At 39.8% G+C, this 24,282-nt stretch overlaps 1 protein-coding gene across 1 annotated transcript in view; it reads right to left on the reverse strand.

Annotated features, from left to right (window-relative positions):
* The window catches only part of LOC134204831 (sodium-coupled monocarboxylate transporter 1-like), a 36,942-nt gene extending 18,474 nt beyond the window's left edge, over positions 1-18,468 (reverse strand). The window contains 1 exon segment of the mRNA XM_062679626.1: positions 17,916-18,468. Coding sequence (XP_062535610.1) covers positions 17,916-17,921 — 6 coding nt within the window. The 5' untranslated portion in view covers positions 17,922-18,468.
* Positions 18,469-24,282: the final 5,814 nt, after the last annotated feature.

The following is a 24,282-nucleotide window of genomic DNA, read 5'->3' on the forward strand; positions in this document are numbered from 1 at the left end:
AATGATTGTATTTGTGGAGAGGATTGACAAACGATTTACAAAATCAACCAAAATGCAAATGTTACAAATATGCAATCGTGGGCAGTGAAGATGTTCGAAAAAATCTCTTAAAAAAATCTGTGAGGATCTCCTAAAAATCGCTAAAATTCCATAAAAGTATTCTATAGATTTGATAATCCAGTTTTGTCCTACCCACGTTTCGGAACGTGACCCCGCCTCTGTTTCGAACTATACATATTTCAAATACTTTCTTAACAGGTCCTCAATTAAAATATTGCACTGCATTGCCATTTTTTTTTAATTTCAATCCTCCTTGCAACCAACAACACGAGGTTATACAAATTCATTGACATTTTCATTTGACATTTTGATATAGGTTTGCTGGTTTTCAGCAAACACCATATGTCTGATTCAACCACAAGCTGGTTTTCAGTAAACTTTTGAAACAAAAGCTGGGATTCAGCAAAACATTGCTTTGCTGGTATGATTCCAGAAAATCATTTTGCTGGATGGCTGGATGAAAATTTGGTGTGTAGGATGGTTTCGGAGTGGAAACATTCTCGACTCCCTGGGCATAGTGTATCCATTGTACTTGCCACACAAGATACATATTCAATACACTTTTCTTGTAAAAGGCAAGCACTTGGAGTATTTAAAAGACGTGTGCTTAATGTAAGCGGTAGCGGCGGTTTGTGTGATAAGGTACCAAAAGCTGGAATAATGCGATGAGCAGAGCATGTTGCAGGAATGCCGGACAGTAACCTACAAAGATGGTGTTCGTTTCCGATCCGGCAGCTACAAGAAGACAAGGAGCACAGTGAGCTACGTGGGCGGACGAGGTATGGTAAGCGTGGGGCATCGAACCGTGTGGTGTGGCAAAATATAGTTTAGTCAGTGTTAAGCCAATAAAAGAAAATAGAATAAATCACCAAGACTCTAGATTTTTAGCATCAATCGTGATTATTTTGTACGGAAGTCTTAGGCCGCCATTATAATATTTTTTTCCTCAATGCATTACCTATTTATAAATAAAACTCGTTGTGCAAGAACCATGTTTTTTGCTGACTACTCCACTGATTAGTTACGGCCTTAAATCTATTTCGAAGACGAGCCGCTACCAATCTTTTGAACACGTATGTTAGCGATTGGTATCACTGATACAAATGTGCATTAGACCTCTTCATGTTTTCAAAAAGTATCAAAAATTCAACCGGTCAGCCCAGAATCACAATTCTTATACTAAAATAAGTCTCTTGTCAAATTTTCAGCTAATTCGGATAAAATTTCGAGGTGGCTCAAGTCGATTTAGTGTTTTTGGGCTATTTTCAATTTTGGAAAAAATCTAACAAGAGATATAAACGTTGAAAACTATCGCAACAACCTCTATGCGGAAGATTTGGGTGTGCTCTAGAAGTCTTGTGAACATTGCGATTCGTTCCGTTCACGTTTTGAGTGCATAAAAATACTATTTCCCCCAAAAGTCGTTGTTCTACAAAATTCTTGAATTCATGACAAATGGTTGCTAATTTATTATATTATTATTCCTCATTTATCTCTGGAAATTTGAGTAATATAATTGTCAATGTGCGATTTATCGTTAAATTCTAAAAAATCAGAAGCAATACATTTGTCACAAATTTGCACGCTGAGATTTCTTTAAACAAGTTTTTCAAACAAAGAAGCTTCGATTTCACTTGTTACTACGATGTTACTCTATGTTAAAAGCATGCAGACATATGGTGAAATTAACAAAATTTGGAAGTCGTTTGTTGTAAGCATCAAATATCATATGATTTGATTTATGTTTTGTTCGAACAACTTGTTTGAAGAAATCCTAACGTGCAAATTTATGACAAATGTTCAGCTTCTGATTTTTAAGAATTTAACGATAAATCGCACAGTGACAATTATATTACTCAAATTTCCAGGGAAAAATGAGGAATAATAATATAATAAATTAGCAACCATTTGTCATAAATTCAAGAATTTTGTAGAACAACGACTTTTGTGGGAAACAGTATTTTTATGCACTTAAAAGCTTGAAAATCACTTTAACATGGACAAAACGTGAACGGAACGAATCGCAATGTTCACAAGACTTGTAGAGCACACCCAAAGCGTCCGTATAGAGGTTGTTGCGATAGTTTTCGACGTTTATATCTCTTGTTAGATTTTTTCCAAAATTGAAAATAGCCCAAAAACACTAAATCGACTTGAGCCACCTCGAAATTTTATCCGAATTAGCTGAAAATTTGACAAGAGGCTTATTTTAGTATAAGAATTGTGATTCTGGGCTGACCGGTTGAATTTTTGATACTTTTTGAAAACATGAAGAGGTCTAATGTTCATACATCTTCAAGTGTGCTAATAACGGCTAATTGAATTATGCAGTCGGAATGTCGATAACTCATAGTTGATCGGATAGAGCGGACTCCACAGAGCGGCTACTTTGAGTTTTTTTTATTTTTACAAAAAAAAATTGCCTTACAACTATTATCAAGATACCCGAATGTTGTTCTTCATAATTTTGGTTTTAAAATACCCAAAATAGTAACGGATTTGTCTAAAGAAGTCTCGCCCAACGGAAATCATACCCGACTAGAAGAGCATAACTAAAACTTAACACAATTTTAACATATTGTGATCTTTATAACTTATTTTGATACAATTTTGTTCTTAGTAGCCATTATCTTTCAAATGTTGTAACAGGATTTTAACATAATAAGATTTAAAAAATGGTTAATACCGAATTGCCCAACAGTAGGCAATTGAAATAGATGTAGCAAAAGTCTACTGCCATAGATATCATAGATATGTCTAATTTGTAATGTTTTAGTTTCATGTTCTTGAAAAATATTCTTGTTCAGAAAAAATAATATTTCTAATTGTTGATCACAATCTAGAGACCTATCACGACCTGTAACTGCACAGTAAACAATATATTTTGCATCTGATTCTGTTATAAATTCCTAACAAAATATGTTATTTTCATGATAAAATTGTTACAAAATTTGATAGTTTTTTGTTTCAAGTAGTGTAATTTTTGATAGAAATTTTGATATTTTAACAACATCCTGCACCATATTTCTAACAAATTTTGTTATAAAAAATTTGGATAACATAATAACATATGATGATATAATTTTGATATGACCTTCTAGTCGGGTAGGAACTCAAAAACAGGGCAGCAGGAAGAAGAAAATGAAATCAGGGGTGCTATCCAAATGCATATGTTCGCATGGGTGAACAAAAAACTAAAAGATTAAGAGAAATGTTGATAATTTATTAGAAAAACCCAACTTAATTCACCGAGTGGTGATACTGCCTTTCTCGCATTTAGCCAAGACACCAACCTTATATGGCGCTTATATAGTTCGATTCCATTTTCTTAATAACTTTTAAACGCAATGGTCGATCGTTATAAAATTCAATAGTGATCAACAAGGCTTTGTCCCCTGTCGAATGCAACTTGTTGCGAGAAAATCGGTTAAGAATTACTATATGAAAAAGTGGCTAATGTTTTTCGGTTTTCGTGTGCACACACACACACACATACACACGGACAGACAGACATTTGTTCAGTTCGACGAGCTGAGTCGATTGGTATATAACATCATGGGTCTCCGAGACTTCTATAAAAAGTTCGATTTTGGAGTGAAATGATAGCCTTTCGGTACAACTTTGTTGTACGAGAAAGGCAAAAAGCAATAATTGCCTATCAAATGTGCTCCCATGTTTTCAATTCATTAATCAATAATGACTTTACCTTAAATAAAATTACAGCAAAGGGTACCCTCAAACGTTGATATTCTACTTTTGATCGGCGAAAATTCTCGTTTGGACAAATGTCATATGACCACCCTATCCAATTATAACTTTATTTCTTCCTATATACTAAAATTGTCATCATCTCCATCATAAAAAAATATCGAATTCTAATTATCAAGTCCGTATCCAAATAAATACCATCAACACATAATACAGTTGGCTTTGATGACATGATAAATTTAAGCTTCGGATCATAATGGATTCGAGTTCAAACAGAATTCAAGAACAGCGCTGGTGCATAGTGCAACTTGGTTGGAAGTTGCAAAATCCGCTTGGGAGGAAAAAAAATCGTGACTTCTTCATTCGGATCAGATCTAAAATTATGTCACAAAAGCGATGCGACCGTATTTCAATCAAATAAATGTGCGAGAGTATGTGAATCGACTAGGGTAACTTTGTCAGTTCTGGCCAATTTTCTAATTAGTTTTTGGAAAACTAAGGTGGCCAAATCCGCTACATTTAACCTACTTGATTGATTTAGCTATGATCTCGGCGGAAATACTGGCATATTGATATTACCGAATAAATAGTTGCTACATGGCACAGGTCGAAGGTGTAGTATGAATAATCATGATAACGGCTGTACAATGACGCAGCCAGGTGTTACCTGAAAGTGTAGTGTTTTATGTAAGAGAATTTTTACCCCATAAAATTTCTCACCATGGAGATTTGCTGCTTACCCTACAGGGCTTTGTTCAACCTATTAACGTTGCATGTTTCGCACTAATTTTTTATACTGAGGACCCTGATGCTTTGTTATGGCACTGAAAACGCATTTCGCTTCCAATAAATATTTCTGCATTCGTGTGTACTTATTTTCACTTCTGACGGATCGTTTGCACCTAAAGGCTATATTCAATTGACTGTTTCATGGCCCTTCTTGCAGGACTTGTATCTTTCGATGGATAATACGGCCATACAAGATACAATCACTGTGCTGCAGTGGAACTGTCATAGTCTAAAAATAAATTGGACGTATTCAAGTTTTTGATTCGCAATTCCGATTGCGACATATTTGCACTCTGTGAAACATGGCTTTCTTCCGAAGACGAAATCAACTTCCACGATTTTAATATTATTTGCCAAGATAGGAATGATCATTATGATGGCGTTTTTTTGGGGATCTAAAAATGCTACTCCTTCTACAGAATCCCCATTCCGACTGTTCCCGGCTTAGAAATCGTCGCATGCCAAGTAAATGTGAAGAATAAAGATCTTTGCATAGCTTCAGTGTACATTCCTCAAAATGCCTCTCTTAATCGTCGACATCTTTGGAGCGCACTCTCTTTTTTTTTTATCATATCCAGTGTTGTTACTGGGAGATATGAACGCACATGGTATTGGATGGAGCGAAACGTATGACGATTATAGAGCGCCTATTTTCTATGATTTGTGTGACGATTTCAATTTGAATATTTTGAACACTGGTGAAGTAACTCGAATAGGACCAAACGATCAGCAAAGCCGTATTGATCTGTCTTTATGTTCAAATTCACTATCATTAGATTGCAAGTGGAAGGTAATTCAAGATCCCCATGGTAGTGACCATATGCCGATAGTCACCACAATTAAGAGTGGCTATCAACAATCTGAGCCAGTTAATGTTCCTTTCGATCTCACGAAGAACATTGACTGGCAAAAATTTGCATCGGCGGTAAACATTGGTATTGAATCAACTGATACTCTTCCACCTTTGGATGAATATCGATTCCTTACCGAATTGATTCATAAAAGCGCACTAGAAGCTCAGAAACGACGCGTTCCAAGTACATCTGTCATAAGAAGACCAGCCACTCCTGGATGGGATGATGAATGTACTAAGTTGTATTCCGAGAAATCTGATGCCTTCAAGGCTTTCCGTAAACACGGAAGGTCTGAGCTTTTCGAAGAGTATTTGAGGCTTGAAAGAAAGCTCAAAAATCTTCTCAAGGCTAAAAAACGCCGCTACTGGCGACGTTTTGTTGAGGGACTATCACGAGAAACCTCAATGACAACACTTTGGAAAACGGTCCGCAACATGCGGAACCGCATTTCCACCAATGAGAGTGAAGAATACTCCAATCGATGGATATTCAACTTCGCAAAAAAGGTCTGCCCAGATTCCGTACCAGGAGAACCGCTATTTCGAGAATCAGTCACTGATCCCGGTTCTTTGGGTGAACCATTCTCAATGCTGGAACTTTCTATGTCTCTTCTTTCATCAAACAATTCTTCTCCGGGATGCGATAATATCAAATTCAATCTTCTTAAAAACCTCCCAGATATCGCTAAAAGACGATTACTTGACCTGTACAACTGTTTCATGGAGTACAACATCGTACCACCAGAATGGCGACAGGTCAAAGTAATAGCTATTCAAAAGCCTGGGAAACCAGTGTCTGATCACACTTCATACCGACCGCTTGCCATGCTCTCGTGCATTAGGAAATTATTGGAGAAAATGATCCTTTCAAGAATTGACCATTGGGTCGAGCAAAATGCATTACTGTCAAATACTCAATTCGGTTTTCGAAAAGGTAAAGGAACAAATGACTGTCTAGCGTTGCTCTCTTCAGATATACAGCTGGCCTATGCGCACAAGGAGCAACTGGCTTCAGTTTTCTTGGATATTAAGGGCGCTTTTGATTCTGTTTCCATAGAAGTACTGTCGTAAAATTTGCACAGTAGTGGATTACCCGTTATTTTGTATAATTTCTTGTACAATTTGTTGTCAGTAAAACATATGAACTTTACTCTCGGCACTCTGACAACTTCCAGAAATAGCTACATGGGCCTTCCCAAGGTTCATGTTTAAGTCCCTTGCTTTACAATTTCTATGTTAAAGATATTGACAATTGTTTGGAAGGACAATGCACGCTTAGACAACTTGCAGATGATGCCGTGATCTCCCTAAGAGGTTCATGTGCAAATGTCCTGCAAAGACCATTGCAAAATTCCCTAAATAACCTGACTGTTTGGGCCAGACATTTAGCGATCGAGTTTTCTCCGCAAAAAACTCAATTGGTAGTGATTACTAAGAAGCGGTACTCAGCTCAACTGAAACTAAAGCTGTTGAAAGATGACATAAACCAATCTTTATCTTCTAAATACCTTGGGGTCTGGTTTGATTCCAAGTGTACCTGGAAAACCCATATTGATTATTTGTTAGAGAAATGCCGAAAAGGATCCATTTTCTCCGTTCTATCTCCGGAACTTGGTGGGGCGCTCACCCGGAAGACCTCATCAAACTATATAAAACGACTATTCTCTCTGTTTTAGAGTATGGCTCTTTCTGCTTCCTCTCAGCAGCTGAGTGCCACCTGATCAAATTGGAACGAATTCAATATCGTTGTTTGCGTATTGCTCTTGGCTGTATGCATTCAACGCATAACATGAGCCTGGAGGTGCTTGCTGGAGTCACTCCTTTAAAGCACCGTTACTGGGAGCTCTCACTTAGAATACTCATCAAATGTGGAACAAGTAACACACTTGTATTAGAAAACTTCGATAATATGCTTGAACTGGTTCATCGTTCAAGATACCTGCAAGTCTATCTCAACTACATATCGTCAGATCTCTGTCTTCCATGATATAATCCACCTCGAGTTCACTTCGTCAACGACAGTTCCTCAATTGAATACGATCTGTCCATGAAACACGCTGTTCAAGGAATACCAGATCATCTTCGACAAATATCTATCCCTTCCATTTTTTCTGAAAAATATGAACATGTCAATTGCAATAACAGATATTTCACTGATGGTTCTCGCATTAACGGATCCACTGGCTTCGGTGTTTTCAACGTGAATTCAACCACCTTCCGAAAACTTCAAGAACCGTGTTCGGTTTATGTTGCTGTGCTGGCAGCAATTAATTTCGCTTTGGAGATAATTTCCAATCAGCCCGTAGACCATTATTTCATCTTCTCGGATAGTCTTAGTTCTATCGAGGCACTCCGGTCGATGAAACCTGTTAAGCACGCATCTTACTTTCTTACAAACATAAGAGAGCAGATGCGTGATTTGGTCGAAAGATCATTCAAGATTACCTTTGTATGGGTCCCATCCCATTGCCTAATCTATGGCAATGAGAAGGCGGACTCGCTAGCAAAGGTGGGCGCACAGGAAGGTGAAGTTTTTGATAGACAAATCTCGAACAACGAGTTTTTCCCATTAGTCCGTCAGAGTACTCTTCAAAATTGGCAAATGATTTGGTCACACAATGAACTTGGACGGTGGCTGTTTTCCATAGTTCCTAAAGTTTCTGCGCGAGCGTGGTTCAGAGGTGAGGACTTAAGCCTAGGCTTCATTCGCACGATGTCGAGACTTATGTCCAATCACTATTCACTAAACGCACACCTCTATAGAATAAACCTGGTCGATAGCAACCTATGTAGGTGTGGAGCCGGTTACGATGACATCGATCACGTAGTTTGGTATTGCTCGGAAAACGACGCCTCCAGAGAGCAACTATTGGATACCCTTGTGGCCCGAGGTAAACAACCCTACAGGGAATTAAGAGGTGTTTTAGGGGATCGCGATGTGGTTTATATGCAGGCCATCTATGCCTTTCTTTGCTCGTCTGACATAAAAGTCTAATTCCCCTTTTTTTTTCTCGTTTTTGTTTTGTTTTTGTCTTATTGTTCTGTGTAATACGAAGCTATGGCCATCCGGAAGATGCTCCCTGATGAACCACAACTCGAGCCCGACGCTACGCCATACCGTTAATGACGTCAAATACCCGGATGAGCAGCTGTAATACCACAAACCTAAATCCCAACCTAGTCCGTCCTGAAATTACGCAATCTAACCTTGAGTCGCCACGAGTATCTTGGTCTATACCCTTTCCCCTTACTAACTGTTGATAATAAGATGATATCGATTGTAAATATCATAAAGTCTCGGCTCCGTTAAGTGTTATACACGCCTGAGCCTGTCAAATAAACGCAATAGATAAAAAAATAAAGGCTATATTCATCTGCTAATCTAAAGTTTGTTATTGCATCTATTTTTCGTACTAGATGCGCGGCTACAAATCAAGGCCATGCTGACTGAGAATTCGCAGCACTGTATCGGATTTAACAAATGTAGAAGTGCTTAATGAACACTAAGCTGCGGGGTGGGAACATCTCAAAAAGGGATGTATTGCCAATAAGAAGTAGAAAGGTAATGTGGGGCAAGATGATCATATGAGGCAAGACGGCCAATATGTTTTTTTTACACGAAATGGCAGTGTGCTACCCATGCCAAGAACAGGGAATGGCTTATTATGTTGTAATATGCTAAAATTTCAAAAACCACGATAGTTACACGTATAATATTCAGACCAGTTATTAAGGTTTTGAATTGAAGTGATTCTTTTTTACAAGGAAGATGCGTTCCGTGTAAAAAAAGTTTTCGGTTCAAAATTTGACAATCAGTGTAAAAAAAAGTTTCATACTTTCTCGACGAATCATGCAAAATGGAGCAACTTTGCGAACATTTTGTATGGGATTTTTTTTACAAGGCCGTTTCAAAAAATCCGTGTAAAAAACAGAATCGGGTGTAGATAACTATCTACCACTTGTATGGATAACATTCAATTTTATTTCGTGATATGGAAAATTAATCAAGCCGTGGAAATAGTTTGTATGGGCCACCATGGCCAGGCCACCCAATTTCAGAAGAAAATAGCTTTGAAACTCCCTTTTTAGATTTGGATACGAATTTTTGCAAGGGATATAGGCGATAAATACATAACTACAATTTTTACTCAAAATGTTAACTGCTTACAAACATAAACTACAAGCTTTTTAAGGGATTCAAATAATGAAAAAGCATGTGGATTCGTAAGAATTTCCGTACAAAAATATCTTTATTAAAAATGTCGTCTGAACTGAAGTTTGACGGCCTCTGCGACATAAATAAAAGTGTGTAACCATCATATTACTTTTTTGGCTGATAAAAATGTTACGTTACAAAAGACACCCTTTCACATGCACTTGCTCTAATAAATCAAATCTGTTCTATTAGATCTGTGCGGTATCTACATATACCTACGCAGCATCTAAACCGGATCTCACCCAGAGAGGAGACCCAGAAATGCTGGGTTAAGTTTTAATATACCATATTCGAAATACGTTCACAGATCCACACGCTTCACTGTATAAGGATGTCCATCTTGCCCTACATAGTCCTACAAAGGAGGCCCATATTAGACATGCTATGTTGGGCAACAATTGATTTTGTCTCTCAGTTTATACCTTGGTTTATACGAAAACCGTCTTTAGTGTAATAACAGCCATGATTATGTTATCACTAAAGTATTATGTACAATATCATGCGAAATTCGCTACTTGCAGTCACATTCCAAAATGTTTTAGAGTACCAAAATCGTCTCGAAGCGGAATTGAGTTCAACTAATCAAAGGAAACAATAATCTCCAATATTTAATTGTTGTAAATAACAATACTGTAACGATCCGCTTAGCCTACATATTCTGATTTACCCAAGTAGTTTCACTAGAAATTCGAACGCGCTCGCGCAAACATGGTTTTATTCCTTTAAGGTCAACACGCGTAACTTATCTTAAGGTCAATACGTATGACGAATGATCTATTGGCCCCTTTAAGAAATCGAAAATGCACTTAGAGAAAATTTGAACCAAATTAAATTCATGGAATTCTTGGTAGAAGAGGGATGCAACAATACTGCCGTAATCTGAAAAAGTGACGTATACGCCATTTTCCAAAAATGGTGTTAACGAGTACTACTCATCTACTCACTAGGTACTCTTTAACAGAAAAATGGAAAACATGCATGTTGTAAAATGGTTGTTACGTCACTTTTCCAGATTACGGCAGAATAGTTGAAGGTGAATCATTTTTTTTCTATGGGTCACAAGGCCACTAGTTATGCGTGTAGAACCTACGTCATGTGCTCCAGGGAATTCTTGGGTTATTAAAAGAGAAAACTGTCCTTTTGCTACGCGTGTAGACCTTAAGATCCATACTTCAGGGAATTATTGGATGACCTGGAACGGAAAAGTCATTGAAGGCGTATCTAGTGTATGGATTAAAAAGAGTAGGAACTATTAAATAATCAGACCATTAGTTACGCGTGTAAATCCAAGGCCTATATTTCAGTAATTATTCGAGCACTTTGAAAGGAACAGCTATATTGAAGGCTTATTCAATTTATTTCAATAGATCAATAAGGGCATGAACTATTTGAATAAAAAAAAAGAAAACAAACCTTTGGTTACGCCTGTAGAGCTCAAGGTCTATACTATAGGAAATTCTTGGGTGATGTGGAAAGGAACAGTTATTGAATGCGTTGCGTATTCAATTTGGTTTAATAGATCAAATAGTACAGCGAGTCTCAACCTTTTTCCTAAAAGAAACCCCTTTATACTTTTGCATTCATAGAGGTACCCCCTATTTCTATCGCCGTTGAAGAAAATAAACGTTATTCTGCCAAAATAAGCGTTATTTAATTGTTCTGTGAAAATTTTCAATTCAAGTTGAGTTTTTACATCAAGCTTCGTACAAGACTTTGAAGGTTTTTAAAGGCTTCCGTAAGCCTCTTAGAAGGAATCCTCTAAGCGGTTTAGTAGGACTATGCCGCATGCAAAAAGGCCTCTAAGCCTCTTGTGAGGGGGTTCCCATGCCTCTTGAAAGGAGGCCTCTTGAAAGCAGGCTTCCGAGCCTCTTGAAAGGAGGCTTCCGAGCCTCTTGAAAGGAGGCTTCCGAGCCTCTTGAAAGGAGGCTTCCGAGCCTCTTGAAAGGAGGCTTCCGAGCCTCTTGAAAGGAGGCTTCCGAGCCTCTTGAAAGGAGGCTTCTGAGCCTCTTGAAAGGAGGCTTCTGAGCCTCTTGAAAGGAGGCTTCTGAGCCTCTTGAAAGGAGGCTCTGAGCCTCTTGAAAGGAGGCTTGAGCTCTTGAAAGGAGGCTTCTGAGCCTCTTGAAAGGAGGCTTCTGAACCTCTTGAAAGGAGGCTTCCTGAGCCTCTTGAAAGGAGGCTTGAACCTCTTGAAAGGAGGCTTCTGAGCCTCTTGAAAGGAGGCTCTGAGGCCTCTTGAAAGGAGGCTTCTGAGCCTCTTGAAAGGAGGCTTCTGAGGCCTCTTGAAAGGAGGCTTCGAGCCTCTTGAAAGGAGGCTTCTGAGCCTCTTGAATGGAGGCTTCTGAGCCTCTTGAAAGGAGGCTTCCGAGGCCTCTTGAAGGAGGCTTGAGGCCTCTTGAAAGGAGGCTTCTGAGGCCTCTTGAAAGGAGGCTCTGAGCCTCTTGAAAGGAGGCTTCTGAGCCTCTTGAAAGGAGGCTTCCTGAGCCTCTTGGAAAGGAGGCTTCTGAGCCTCTTGAAAGGGAGGCTTCTGAGCCTCTTGAAAGGAGGCTTCTGAGCCTCTTGAAAGGAGGCTCTGAGCCTCTTGAAAGGAGGCTGGAGCCTCTTGAAAGGAGGCTTCCTGAGCCTCTTGAAAGGAGGCTTCCGAGCCTCTTGAAAGGAGGCTTCTGAGCCTCTTGAAAGGGAGGCTTCTGAGCCTCTTGAAAGGAGGCTTCTGAGGCCTCTTGAAAGGAGGCTTGAGCCTCTTGGAAAGGAGGCTTCTGAGCCTCTTGAAAGGAGGCTTCTGAGCCTCTTGAAAGGAGGCTTCTGAGCTCTTGAAAGGAGGCTTCCTGAGCTCTTGAAAGGAGGCCTGAGCCTCTTGAAAGGAGGCTGAGCCTCTTGAAGGAGGCTTCTGAGCCTCTTGAAAGGAGGCCTGAGCCTCTTGAAAGGAGGCTTGGAGCCTCTTGAAGGAGGCTGAGCCTCTTGAAAGGAGGCTCTGAGCCTCTTGAAAGGAGGCTTCTGAGCTCTTGAAAGGAGGCTCTGAGCCTCTTGAAAGGAGGCTCTGAGCCTCTTGGAAAGGAGGCCTGAGCCTCTTGAAAGGAGGCTTGAGCCTCTTGAAAGGGAGGCTTCTGAGCCTCTTGAAAGGAGGCTTCCTGAGCCTCTTGAAAGGAGGCTTCTGAGCCTCTTGAAAGGAGGCTTGAGCCTCTTGAAAGGAGGCTTCTGAGCCTCTTGAAAGGAGGCTCTGAGCCTCTTGAAAGGAGGCTTCTGAGCCTCTTGAAAGGAGGCTTCTGAGCTCTTGAAAGGAGGCTGAGCCTCTTGAAAGGAGGCCTGAGCCTCTTGAAAGGAGGCTTGAGCCTCTTGAAAGGAGGCTCTGAGCCTCTTGAAAGAAGGCTTCTGAGCCTCTTGAAGGAGGCTTCTGAGCTCTTGAAAGGAGGCTCTGAGCCTCTTGAAAGGAGGCTCTGAGCTCTTGAAAGGAGGCTTCTGAGCCTCTTGAAAGGAGGCTCTGAGCCTCTTGAAAGGAGGCTTGAGGCCTCTTGAAAGGGAGGCTCTGAGCCTCTTGAAAGGAGGCCTGAGCCTCTTGAAAGGAGGCTTCTGAGCCTCTTGAAAGGAGGCTTCTGAGCCTCTTGAAAGGAGGCTCTGAGCCTCTTGAAAGGAGGCTCTGAGCCTCTTGAAAGGAGGCTTCTGAGCTCTTGAAAGGAGGCTTCTGAGCCTCTTGAAAGGAGGCTTCCTGGAGCCTCTTGAAAGGAGGCTCTGAGCCTCTTGAAAGGAGGCCTCCGAGCCTCTTGAAAGGAGGCTTCTGAGCCTCTTGAAAGGAGGCTTGAGCCTCTTGAAAGGAGGCTTCCTGAGCCTCTTGAAAGGAGGCTTCTGAGCCTCTTGAAAGGAGGCTTCTGAGCCTCTTGAAAGGAGGCTCTGAGCCTCTTGAAAGGAGGCTCTGAGCCTCTTGAAAGGAGGCTTCTGAGCCTCTTGAAAGGAGGCTTCCTGAGCCTCTTGAAAGGAGGCTTCTGAGGCCTCTTGAAAGGAGGCTTCTGAGGCCTCTTGAAAGGAGGCTTCTGAGCCTCTTGAAAGGAGGCTTCTGAGCCTCTTGAAAGGAGGCTTCTGAGCCTCTTGGAAAGGAGGCTTCCGAGCCTCTTGAAAGGAGGCTTCTGAGCCTCTTGAAAGGAGGCTTCTGAGCCTCTTGAAAGGAGGCTTCCTGAGCCTCTTGAAAGGAGGCTTCTGAGCTCTTGAAAGGAGGCTTCTGAGCTCTTGAAAGGAGGCTCTGAGCCTCTTGAAAGGAGGCTTCTGAGCCTCTTGAAAGAAGGCTTCTGAGCCTCTTGAAAGGAGGCTTCTGAGCCTCTTGAAAGGAGGCTTCTGAGCCTCTTGAAAGGAGGCTTCTGAGCTCTCTTGAAAGGAGGCTTCTGAGCCTCTTGAAAGGAGGCTTCTGAGCCTCTTGAAAGGAGGCTTCTGAGCCTCTTGAAAGGAGGCTCTGAGCCTCTTGAAAGGAGGCTTCCTGAGCTCTTGAAAGGAGGCTTGAGCCTCTTGAAAGGAGGCTGAGCTCTTGAAAGGAGGCTTCTGAGCCTCTTGAAAGGAGGCTTGAGCCTCTTGAAAGGAGGCTTCTGAGCCTCTTGAAAGGAGGCTTCCAGGCCTCTTGAAAGGAGGCTTCTGAGCCTCTTGAAAGGAGGCTTCTGAGCCTCTTGAAAGGAGGCTTCTGAGCCTCTTGAAAGGAGGCTTCCTGAGCCTCTTGAAAGGAGGCTTCCTGAGCCTCTTGAAAGGAGGCTTCTGAGCCTCTTGAAAGGAGGCTTCCTGAGCCTCTTGAAAGGAGGCTTCTGAGCCTCTTGAAAGGAGGCTCTGAGCCTCTTGAAAGGAGGCTCTGGAGCCTCTTGAAAGGAGGCTTCCTGAGCCTCTTGAAAGGAGGCTTCTGAGCCTCTTGAAAGGAGGCCTGAGCCTCTTGAAAGGAGGCTTCCGAGCCTCTTGAAAGGAGGCTTCCGAGCCTCTTGAAAGGAGGCTTCCTAACCTTTTGAATGTAGGCTCCCAAGCCTCTTAGAGGAGGCTACTTAGCCTCTTGAAAAGAGACTTTCGATCCTCTAAAAATAGGCTTCTGAGCTAGTAGAAATTATCAAAACTTCATTGATAAATTTTTATTGGAAGTAGGATACATCCACCTTAACGCATCTTGTTATGAGTGGAGTGCTGGAGTGGGTCTATCGGTAGTTTGGTGGCATTAGATGATGTGGTTTGGCCAATAAATGTCAACTTTGAAGTAGATCAGTTGCCATAATTACTGAAATCCCTCGATGCAGATTTTCGTATACATGTTTTTAGATAAGTGCATCGTTAGGGGAGTCTGGGAAGATTTGATCCCCTTTTCTGATTTCCAATATATCACAGCCAAAAATAAATAAACATACGCGATGTCCACACAGACTCTTTAGGAAATATAGTATTTAACTTTACTGATGTATGACAGTCCTCAAGTTATTGTTGTTATCGATACGCAATCGATTTTTTGTAGTGCAGTCAAAAATCGACTTTTAAAATATTCTCCAAGAACTTGCTTTGATAAAATTAAAAAGGTGCCCTCAGATTTTTTTAATAATTTTTCCATCAAAACACGCGGAGTTTTCGAATTGCTGTGCGTATACATGAACGATTTTTGTTATTGAATTCGACAGCACATGCAATTTTAAAATTTGGGGAGACTTGGTCCCCTTTCTATGATATCTACGCAATAAATAATGTTTCCTGTCAACCCTTCATCAAATCTGTCAAATCTACAAAAAATTAGAAGCCTGAGAACAGATTTATATTTTTTTGAATTTTTTCGCCAAATTTCTGTATAGGTGACTAATGGGGGATCAAGTGTCCCCATATTGAGGAAATAACTTAAAATACAAATATCCTAAAACTTTGATAGAATGTTGTCATTTTCATCAGTACAGACCATTAGGCATATTTATGGCTTTGTGCTGTGAAAAAACGAAAGCATTTGGTCATTGTTATGAAAAGTTGTTCGAATTTTGCGTGGCCAATAAAAAATCTTTAGGGAGGTCAAAACATACAAACCGCCCTGCAGAATAAATAAGGTTGACAATCCAAAAAATAACTCACCACATAAAGGTCATTTGTCTACTTTAACTCTCGATAAAACAGGGGGTGATCAAGTCTCCCCGGGATCAAGTCTCATCACCTTCCCCTAAGCTTTACCAGATTATATAGACCCAAAAAAAATCAAATTCAAAATATGATCGAATATTCCACGGCTTTGCTTATTTTTTCACCATCATACAAGTGTCTGGTTTGAAAAACGAAAATGTAACTGGATCAAACCATAACGATGATCCGTTTTTGAACCTCAAATAGTTTGCTCGCATAAAATGAGAGAATGCATCTCAAATTCATACAAACTCTTTATCAGTACTTCCGAGTATCAATTATTAGAAAACGGCTAAGATTTCTTAGCCACGAACAAAAATTATACGCATTTTTTGCAGTCTGAAGTCCTCATCTAGGTCTTTTTCCCCAGAAACTAGTTCCATTCTTCTTTTCTTCTATATTTCATGTTCCTTTCTATTTTCACTTCCTTTTCCATAAGGTAAATGACAATAAAAAGTCAGTAAAGATGCTCCCTGAGCCGACTTTCTGATACCTGTATCAGTTATTGACGAAAAAGTCAAAATTAGTCAAACGGTTGATTACGGATAAAGTCATTGCTGGATTTGCTACCCAGTTAAGTTCGATTCTTAGTCCAAGTTTGGAATTTTATATTAGCAATGAAGATTCTTCACTCGCTGAAAAGTGCACTGTTCAGTGTGCATAATGTATCCAATAAAACACAAAAATTGATATGACGATTGTGGAAATGCAAATAAGAGCACTGAGTTGAAAATCGGGCAAAATTCCAGTAGACTCGTGATACCGAAAAGTAAGACGATCTTCCGGATTTTCCTATTAACAACTATGTACGTCGGCTCGCAATATCTCCTTTCCTAGGCCGTCACATTCCGAGCGCGAACTTCAATGAATGGAGGCACAATTTGCCTATTTGGCATAATTGTTACACCGCAGCACCGCGTTGGACGCGCGCGCTAGCTGACTGACGCAACTATTGATAAATGTCATTCAAATTGGGACCGACACCGCTTTAGCAGCAACGGTTATTTCGTCAGGTGCCGGGGGTCATTAAATACATCTCGTGCATCCATTGTGCCGGCCATCGTCAGGTTCCTGACTTCTGGGACGGACAGGAAAATTGGTGCTCGCGCGAAAGCGTGACCGGTCCGACAGTCTCCTATTTCTGGAACTAGGTAAGCGCTAGGAACAAAAATAGGCGTAATTTGAGTAGAAGAATGGCGGAATTAGCTCATCGCTAATTTCGCCACGAGATTTTCTATATGTTCTTGTCACAGATAAAAAAAACACTATTCAGGGCACATTTTTAAATTTTAGAACGTAAAACTATTTATTCTAAAAAAGGAAATAAACAAATAATTACAACTTTAAAAAATCAAGTACATCAGATGGGGGTGATTAATATAATGAAGTCACTAAAACAATTTTTGATTCACTGAAAACTGCGTTCAGAACATGATTGCAAAATCGGGTTAAGCTGTGTAATTGATAAAATTACCTTCTCAATGGAAACCATCAACCAAACACAACTGAGTGGTGAAATTGAAGCAGGCGTAAATTGTCTAGTAGTCGAATAAATTCAAACCTCAAATTAGCTCATCGCTTCAAATCATCCCACTCGCCACAGTTCGGTGAAAACATAAAAATACCTCTGGAGTGCTCAGTTATTGTTCATTGTCAACGATAATAGATCGAATTAGTCAACGTCAGGTTAGCGGTAGATGTTTCGCAGAAGAGCATCCAGAGCCGCGCTATAGCTCGGTGATAAGCAATTCACATTCTTCGTACGGTCATGGCATGTTAGCCATCACAACTGTTAGATGTTGTGTTATCACAATCGAATGCGAAGCTCATTGTATGATTATTGTGCATTCCATCATACCGAGACACACTATTTGCGGATAGAACACTTCCTTCTGAGCCGCTCTTCGGATGAGCCGCTCATCGCCCACTCAGATACATCACAGAAGAACACGCTGCGGCCGCAGCAGTCGATCATGATTTAGCACACCACTGATAACAGTTCTACACGTGTCCAAAGTCTTGTAACATCACGGGGATAGTAATGCGAGTTACTTTTATGAGTAAGGTTAACCTTCGCACTGTCACTCGACAGTTTACCGTAGGTCGAAACACCGTACAGAAAACACGAACGCACACACAACAGTGTCAACTGTCAACAAACCAAACGAAATTCGGTAGCCAAATTACCAGCATTTTACAGTTGTCGATGTTTAGTCTGCTCCCTCTACTATGCCCCTACTGCTATCACTGTTTAACCTTCTGTCTAAATAACTTCTTCCAAAATAGCACCACGTCGCCGTCGTCGCTACGCACCGCGACGCATCATCGACGGACGCGCGAAACAGAACCCAAAATCTCGGCAAAGGTGTGAATTGGGTTGCAGTTTGCTGAAGACTTGACAAACCCCTTCAGCAGCGTGCGGCCAACCGACGATAACTGAGCGCGTAATGTTGCCCCGCCGGTAGCGCGAATGCCTAGCTGTTCCTCACAGGCTTCCAACCTGAAGCGGCAGGTGATGATCTTACGGCACAAACAGATTTCGCAAACGACCGGATAGGGGACTCAAATCACAGATTCGCAAACTTTCGTCTCTTCTCAGCTGATAACGGTCACGCCCGGTCCCACTACTGCTTTCTTACGTAGCTGATTATAGTTTAGGAAGGACTGCGCGAACGGACTGAGCGCTAGTTCGCTCACTCCCGTCGAGAACGGACCGATGAATGAAGAGCTATTATTTGCGCGCGCGACAAATTTCTGCGAGGAACTGAAACAATTAAGAGCGCTTCCCAGTGCTATATAGGCACGCGCAGTCCCTACAATCGTCATCAATGCCAGCTGTTCTGGAGTTTCGCGAGCTGGTGTTGACGAAAGTTTAACGGGGCACTTACAGGTAGAATTGATTCCAAATGAGGATAAAAATTGAATTTTCACGAAAGGTATGCTCGATAACAGTTAATGGACGGCAGTTAAGTGAAAATTGTGAAAATTCTTTCGTATGTAATCATTGGGGAAAAAAATGCGCAAATCACGGAATCAGTCTTCAAAAGTTCCTTCGCAATAAGTTGCATTGATGCAAACACCAGGGAGCAAGAGAATGCATGCTCCGTATATTTTAATCGATCATTGCTTTGATGCGTTTGAATCATTTGGGAGCTAATACTGGAATCAAACCAGGAGCCGTTCACAAATTACGTAACGCAAATTTTGGCAGTTTTAGACCCCCTTCCTCCCCCTCGTAACACTTTTTGTATGGAAGATTTAACATTTTTGTATGGACCGTAACGCTTGGTCTGACCCCCTTCCTCCCCATACAGCGTTACGTAATTTGTGAATGGCCCCTCACTTCATTGACACTTCAACAAAGGTAAACATGCAGTTTGTACTCCCGGTAGCCAGTAAGTGATTCAAATCAATGATTCAGTATTAATTTTCCAATCGAGTGAGCAAAAAAGCATAATTAAATGCGGGGATGTGAAACTATCGTTTCGTAAAACATCTTGTCGATGCTTTCTTTTTCGAATGATTCTCACAAGAGGATGTTGTTTGAAAACTGCACGGAATACGAGACTCAAGAGAATTTGTGAATTTTCTACGGCTGAATTCGAACCTGTGTCTTTCTTATAAGAGGAACTTCCTTGAAATCTTCCGTTGATGTTTTTGACAGGCATAATCACGAAAATGTGTAGGGTGCCATATGCCGCATGGTTTTCTCAAGTCAGTCATCGGTCACATCGAAGCGCAGTACGAGGAACCCACCTGCAATAGTATTACATAACGAAGACTTGGCAGATCACGTCCAGATTGTAGTTGGAGTGAGGCAAGAATGTTTACTATTAACACTGCTGTTGGTCATCGCAAACAACGGGATCTTGATAGGTTCGATTGAGCATTAGACTGACCTAGCGTTTGTGAAAGTCGAAATTTTATATCAGAATATTGAAATCTGGATCATTGATCATAGATGCGATTCCATATGCAATGAATACTACAAGTCGACATTCCGGAAATGTTTAAACTCAACAAAGCTCGGAATGATGTTCGTGCATTTCAAATATAACAACCGTCCGTTACTAAAATCATAGTCTTCAAAAATCACGTGTTTTTCAAAGTTTTGAATGCCATCCACATGTGGTTAAACGTAATCTTTTCCAGCTCTCTGTGAAAGGAGTTTCATCTGTTAAAAACATGCATTCTAAAAATCTTTTGAATATATTTTTATTTAATATATATATTTAATCTAATTCTATTTGCTAATTAGGCCGATACAAATATTTAAAAACTATTTTGTCTACCCCTTAAGATTTTTTTGCAAAAAAAATATATTGAGAGGGCAACAAAATAAAATCCGGATAATTTTGAGGATTTTCAAAACATTCTTTCATAAATCCGAGTAGTTTTTTGATTTTTTTTTCATTTTAATATTTATGTTTTATTATCCCTCCCCCCTCGACCAGTAGGACAAAATGTTAATTAAATATTAGTATCATCCATCTAATACATGCATTTATCTCTTAGACTAGGAGTTCCGTGTTTTCTTAACACTATCATCCTTATTTGCTATGATACATTTTTATTTATTATTAATACATTTCATTTCCTCTGGCAGGATTTTTTCTCTAGTTGAGTTGAACCATGTAGGAATTACGATGTTTTAAACTTAAACTAAACTTAACCTAATTTATACTAAGGGTACAAGAAGCTTATCGTTGCAATTGGAGAATGTGTCGATTTTTGTCTAAAATTGGATTTTTTTTTAACATTTGGTGCAATATTACAATATTAGAAGTTCTATGAAGTTCATTGGTACTATACCACGGAGGCAACTTCAGAATCATTTTCAAAATTTTATTTTGAATCCTTTGAAAGTGCCTTATTTCTGGTATTGCAGCTACTAGTCCATATTGATTATTGGTACCTACAGCATACAACATGGCTGGTCTAAAAAATTGTTTGTGAATGAAAAATTTGTTCTTAAGGCAGATTGAATGCCTTCAATGGGATTTTTAAAAGTTAGTTTTGATCTAGCAGAAGTCTTTATTATTTCGCTTCGCTAGACCAATTAATTGGAGCCCCATTCGTAGTGACAAAATGTCTGCTAGAAGGTTTCAAATAAAAAGCTATCGGCTTATTATCGGAAAATTATAAGCTGAGTTTTGGAAGCATTCGGGGAAATTTTCCAATTTTTCAAGTAAGTGGAAAAAATATCCCAACTCTTTTGCAATCTACTACAAATGACACGAAGGCTACGCCCTTAGGTGGAAAGACCCGTGTCATCTGCAAACAAAGATTTTTGAAACCCTGCCTGGTGGTAAATCAATTTTACAATCAAACCTTCATGCCAAACGCTGTCAAATGCTTTCTCTATATCAAGAAGAGCAACTCCAGTAAAATATCCTTCAGATTTGTTGAGTTGAATTAAACTCGTAACTGAGTAATCATCCTTATTTTACACTACATAAATGTTGTACTATCATGTACTTTATGGGCGAATTTTAATTTATCTTCTATATATATAAAACAAAGTTGGCATTTGTACGACCGCGCATCACACAGGAATAGACAGCCCAATTTTTGCTAATTTATATTCGTTTTCTTCTTCTTTTTACGAGGAAAAACGTTATGATGAAATTGGAAGGCTTTGAAAATCAAAACTCAATCTTTTCGATGAAATGGTTTTTCGTACAATTTGCATGGAATTTTAAAATTTTGATCATCTATATATATTAAACAAAGTTGTAAAAAATGAGAGATCATTCTGAAGAACCGATTTGTTTTCTAGATAAATTGTGGACGCAAAAAATTGTATCAGAAAATTTACCAATTTTTGGCGAGACAAAGTTCGCCGGGTCAGCTAGTTTTTTATATATATGGCTCAGCTAGCAGTGCGAAACAGCTTTTCTTGTGAACAATTCCTACAAACTTATTCGTTGCTAAAAAAATGACCCGAAGAATTGTATTCGTCATTTTATTAAGAGGCTGAGATGCACTGGAAACACAAGGCTTGCTTTTCGTTGCACCGTTTGTTTGATTTATTGAGCATCCGTGATCTTTAGTGGATTTGAACTAGGTCACGATGGGGCATTTAATTATATACGTCACAATTATTCTGAAAAAAAGCTGATATCACGGTAATTTTTATCAATTTTATTCGAAATTTCCGATAGAATTTCTAAAGAAGTTCCTGAATAAAAGTCTGGAAAATTCTCGATTAACTTTTCAAAAGGACCTAAGTGACATTTTTTTCATTAATTATTTTAGTACTACAAACAAAAGCCTTCGTATTGGTCTATTGATTGCAATATTCAAATTAATTTATGAAAAAAATGTTACATAGGTCCTTTTGAAAAGTTAAGCGAGAATTTTATGATTTTTCATCGGAAATTCCTTTGATATTTTTTCAGAGATTCCTTTAGGAATTCTTCTCTTCAATTAAATCATACAAAGTACCTGAATTCTATCCGATACTTTGTTGGATGTATTCTTCCAGAAATTTTAATACTTCCTTGAAGGAATTTTCAACAAAATGTTTGAAGGAATTTTTAAAGGAATTTTCTTAGCTTAGCTAGCTTAGCTTTGACTGACTACACATATCTATGGTTGCTACTCCGTGATTGACCAGAATCAGTGAAATTGCACAAAGAATCAACTGAATGATTGACTGGGATTGTTCAAGCATTCTCAGTGTGCAAGTTTCAGTGACTCTAAAATTCAAATGATCAATAACGGCGCCGGCCACGTCCTTGTAGTCAGTTAGGAAGAAGGAAGGAATATTAGTAGGTGGTTTTTGCTATTTGAAGACCGTGTTTACCTCTGCGTCTCCACAAAAACCACAGGAAGGATTATCAGTTAATTGGTAGGCATCGTTGGATCTGGATTCACTCTGATTAGCGATACGACCGTGCCATTCTTTATACACAGTGATTTTACCTTGCCATGAATCGGGCGCGAAAAGTAGTACAAACTAACTACCGGCCTACCGGGCGCGCAATGCAGAACACAATATTCCGGCCGATCGCGCCATCGTTCTGCTGTCCGAAACAAGAGAAATCTCTCACTAAACTGATTTTTATTACCGGCCGCGCAAAGCAGAACACAATATTTCGGCCGATCGCGCCATCGTTCTGCTGTCCGAAACAAGAGAAATCTCGCACTAAACTGATTTTTGTTACCGGCCGCGCAAAGCAGAACACAATATTTCGGCCGATCGCGCCATCGTTCTGCTGTCCGAAACAAGAGAAATCTCGCACTCGGAATTTTTGATGGAATTTTCAACGAAAAAGTCAAAGATTTCTCAAAGGGATATGCCAAGAAATTTCAAACGGCATTTCCAAACTATTTCCCAAAGGAATGCCTAAAAAATCAAGAGAATTCTCCGAAGCATTTTCCGCTGGTATTACCGAAAAACATTCCTGAGAAATGTTTAAAGAAATTCTGGAAATTCTGAAAAAAATTCCAGAGGAATTTCCGAAGAAATTTCTGAAAGAGTTGCTGAAAAAACTGAGGAATAAGCAAAGTAATTTCCTGCAGAAATATCTGAATTATTTGCTGGAGAAAGTTCTGAACGAATTTCAATCGACTTTATAAAAATCCTAAGGTATTTGCGAAAGAATCTCCATGGGGGTTTCCGGTGGAATTCCTCAAGGAACTCTTAAATGAATTCCTAAAAGTAAATCTAAAGCAATTTCCGAAAAAATCCTAAGCAAATTTTCAAAACCTTAATAGTTTTCCGAAGGAATTTGTAAAGGAATTCCAGAACGAATCTCCAAAGGAATTTTTGAAGGAATATCCGAATTACCAAAATATTTTCCGTAGATCTTTCTAAAGGAGTTTCGGAAGGTGTTTCCGGATAATGTTTAAAAAGAATTTGTGAATATATTTCTAAATGAATGATTCGAAGAATTTCCTAAAGAATTCCAGGAAGAAGTTTTGAATTCCGAAGGAACTCATTAGGTAGATTCTGAAGTAATTCTTAAAATTCATTCTTTTCGAAGAAACTTTGAAAACGAATTCAAATATGATTTTTAGATTTATTTCCGAAGTTGTTTCCGCATGATTTTTTAAAGAAATCCCAGCTAGTTAACCTGTCTTTAGAGCCCCGGCCTTCCTCGCAGCACTGCACCACTCTTTCCTTCCTCGTCTTCCTTCCTTCCTTCTGTGGCTGTGTGGGCTTACCGGTGGTATCGCCGGGTGGCTTGGAGATCTTCCTCGCTTCTTGCTTCGTTACAACTCGACCAATAAGAAGGGCGATCAACTTTCAGCAGATTGGGATTGGGCCGGATTGGGCCGACTACGGAACCAGGGAATTGCGGTGGTTCTTGCTGGGGTTTTCAACGTAAAGACCGTGGGGTTGTCCTCAACGCCTTCTCTCGTCCCAAGTACTTTCTCTCTACTCTTCAACTTCCAACTTTGGTAACATTGTAACTTTGTAACATTTGTTCGCTTCAAAATATTTTGGAATAGTGACCGCATCCAAGGGTCATAACCTCCTTTTTCAGGTTAGTGACAGTTAGTATTGACCCAATTATGCCACCCCTTAATGGCTACTTAACGAAGG

The sequence above is a fragment of the Armigeres subalbatus genome, unplaced genomic scaffold (genome assembly GCF_024139115.2).
Source record: "Armigeres subalbatus isolate Guangzhou_Male unplaced genomic scaffold, GZ_Asu_2 Contig937, whole genome shotgun sequence".
In the NCBI taxonomy this organism is placed as follows: Eukaryota; Metazoa; Arthropoda; class Insecta; order Diptera; family Culicidae; genus Armigeres; species Armigeres subalbatus.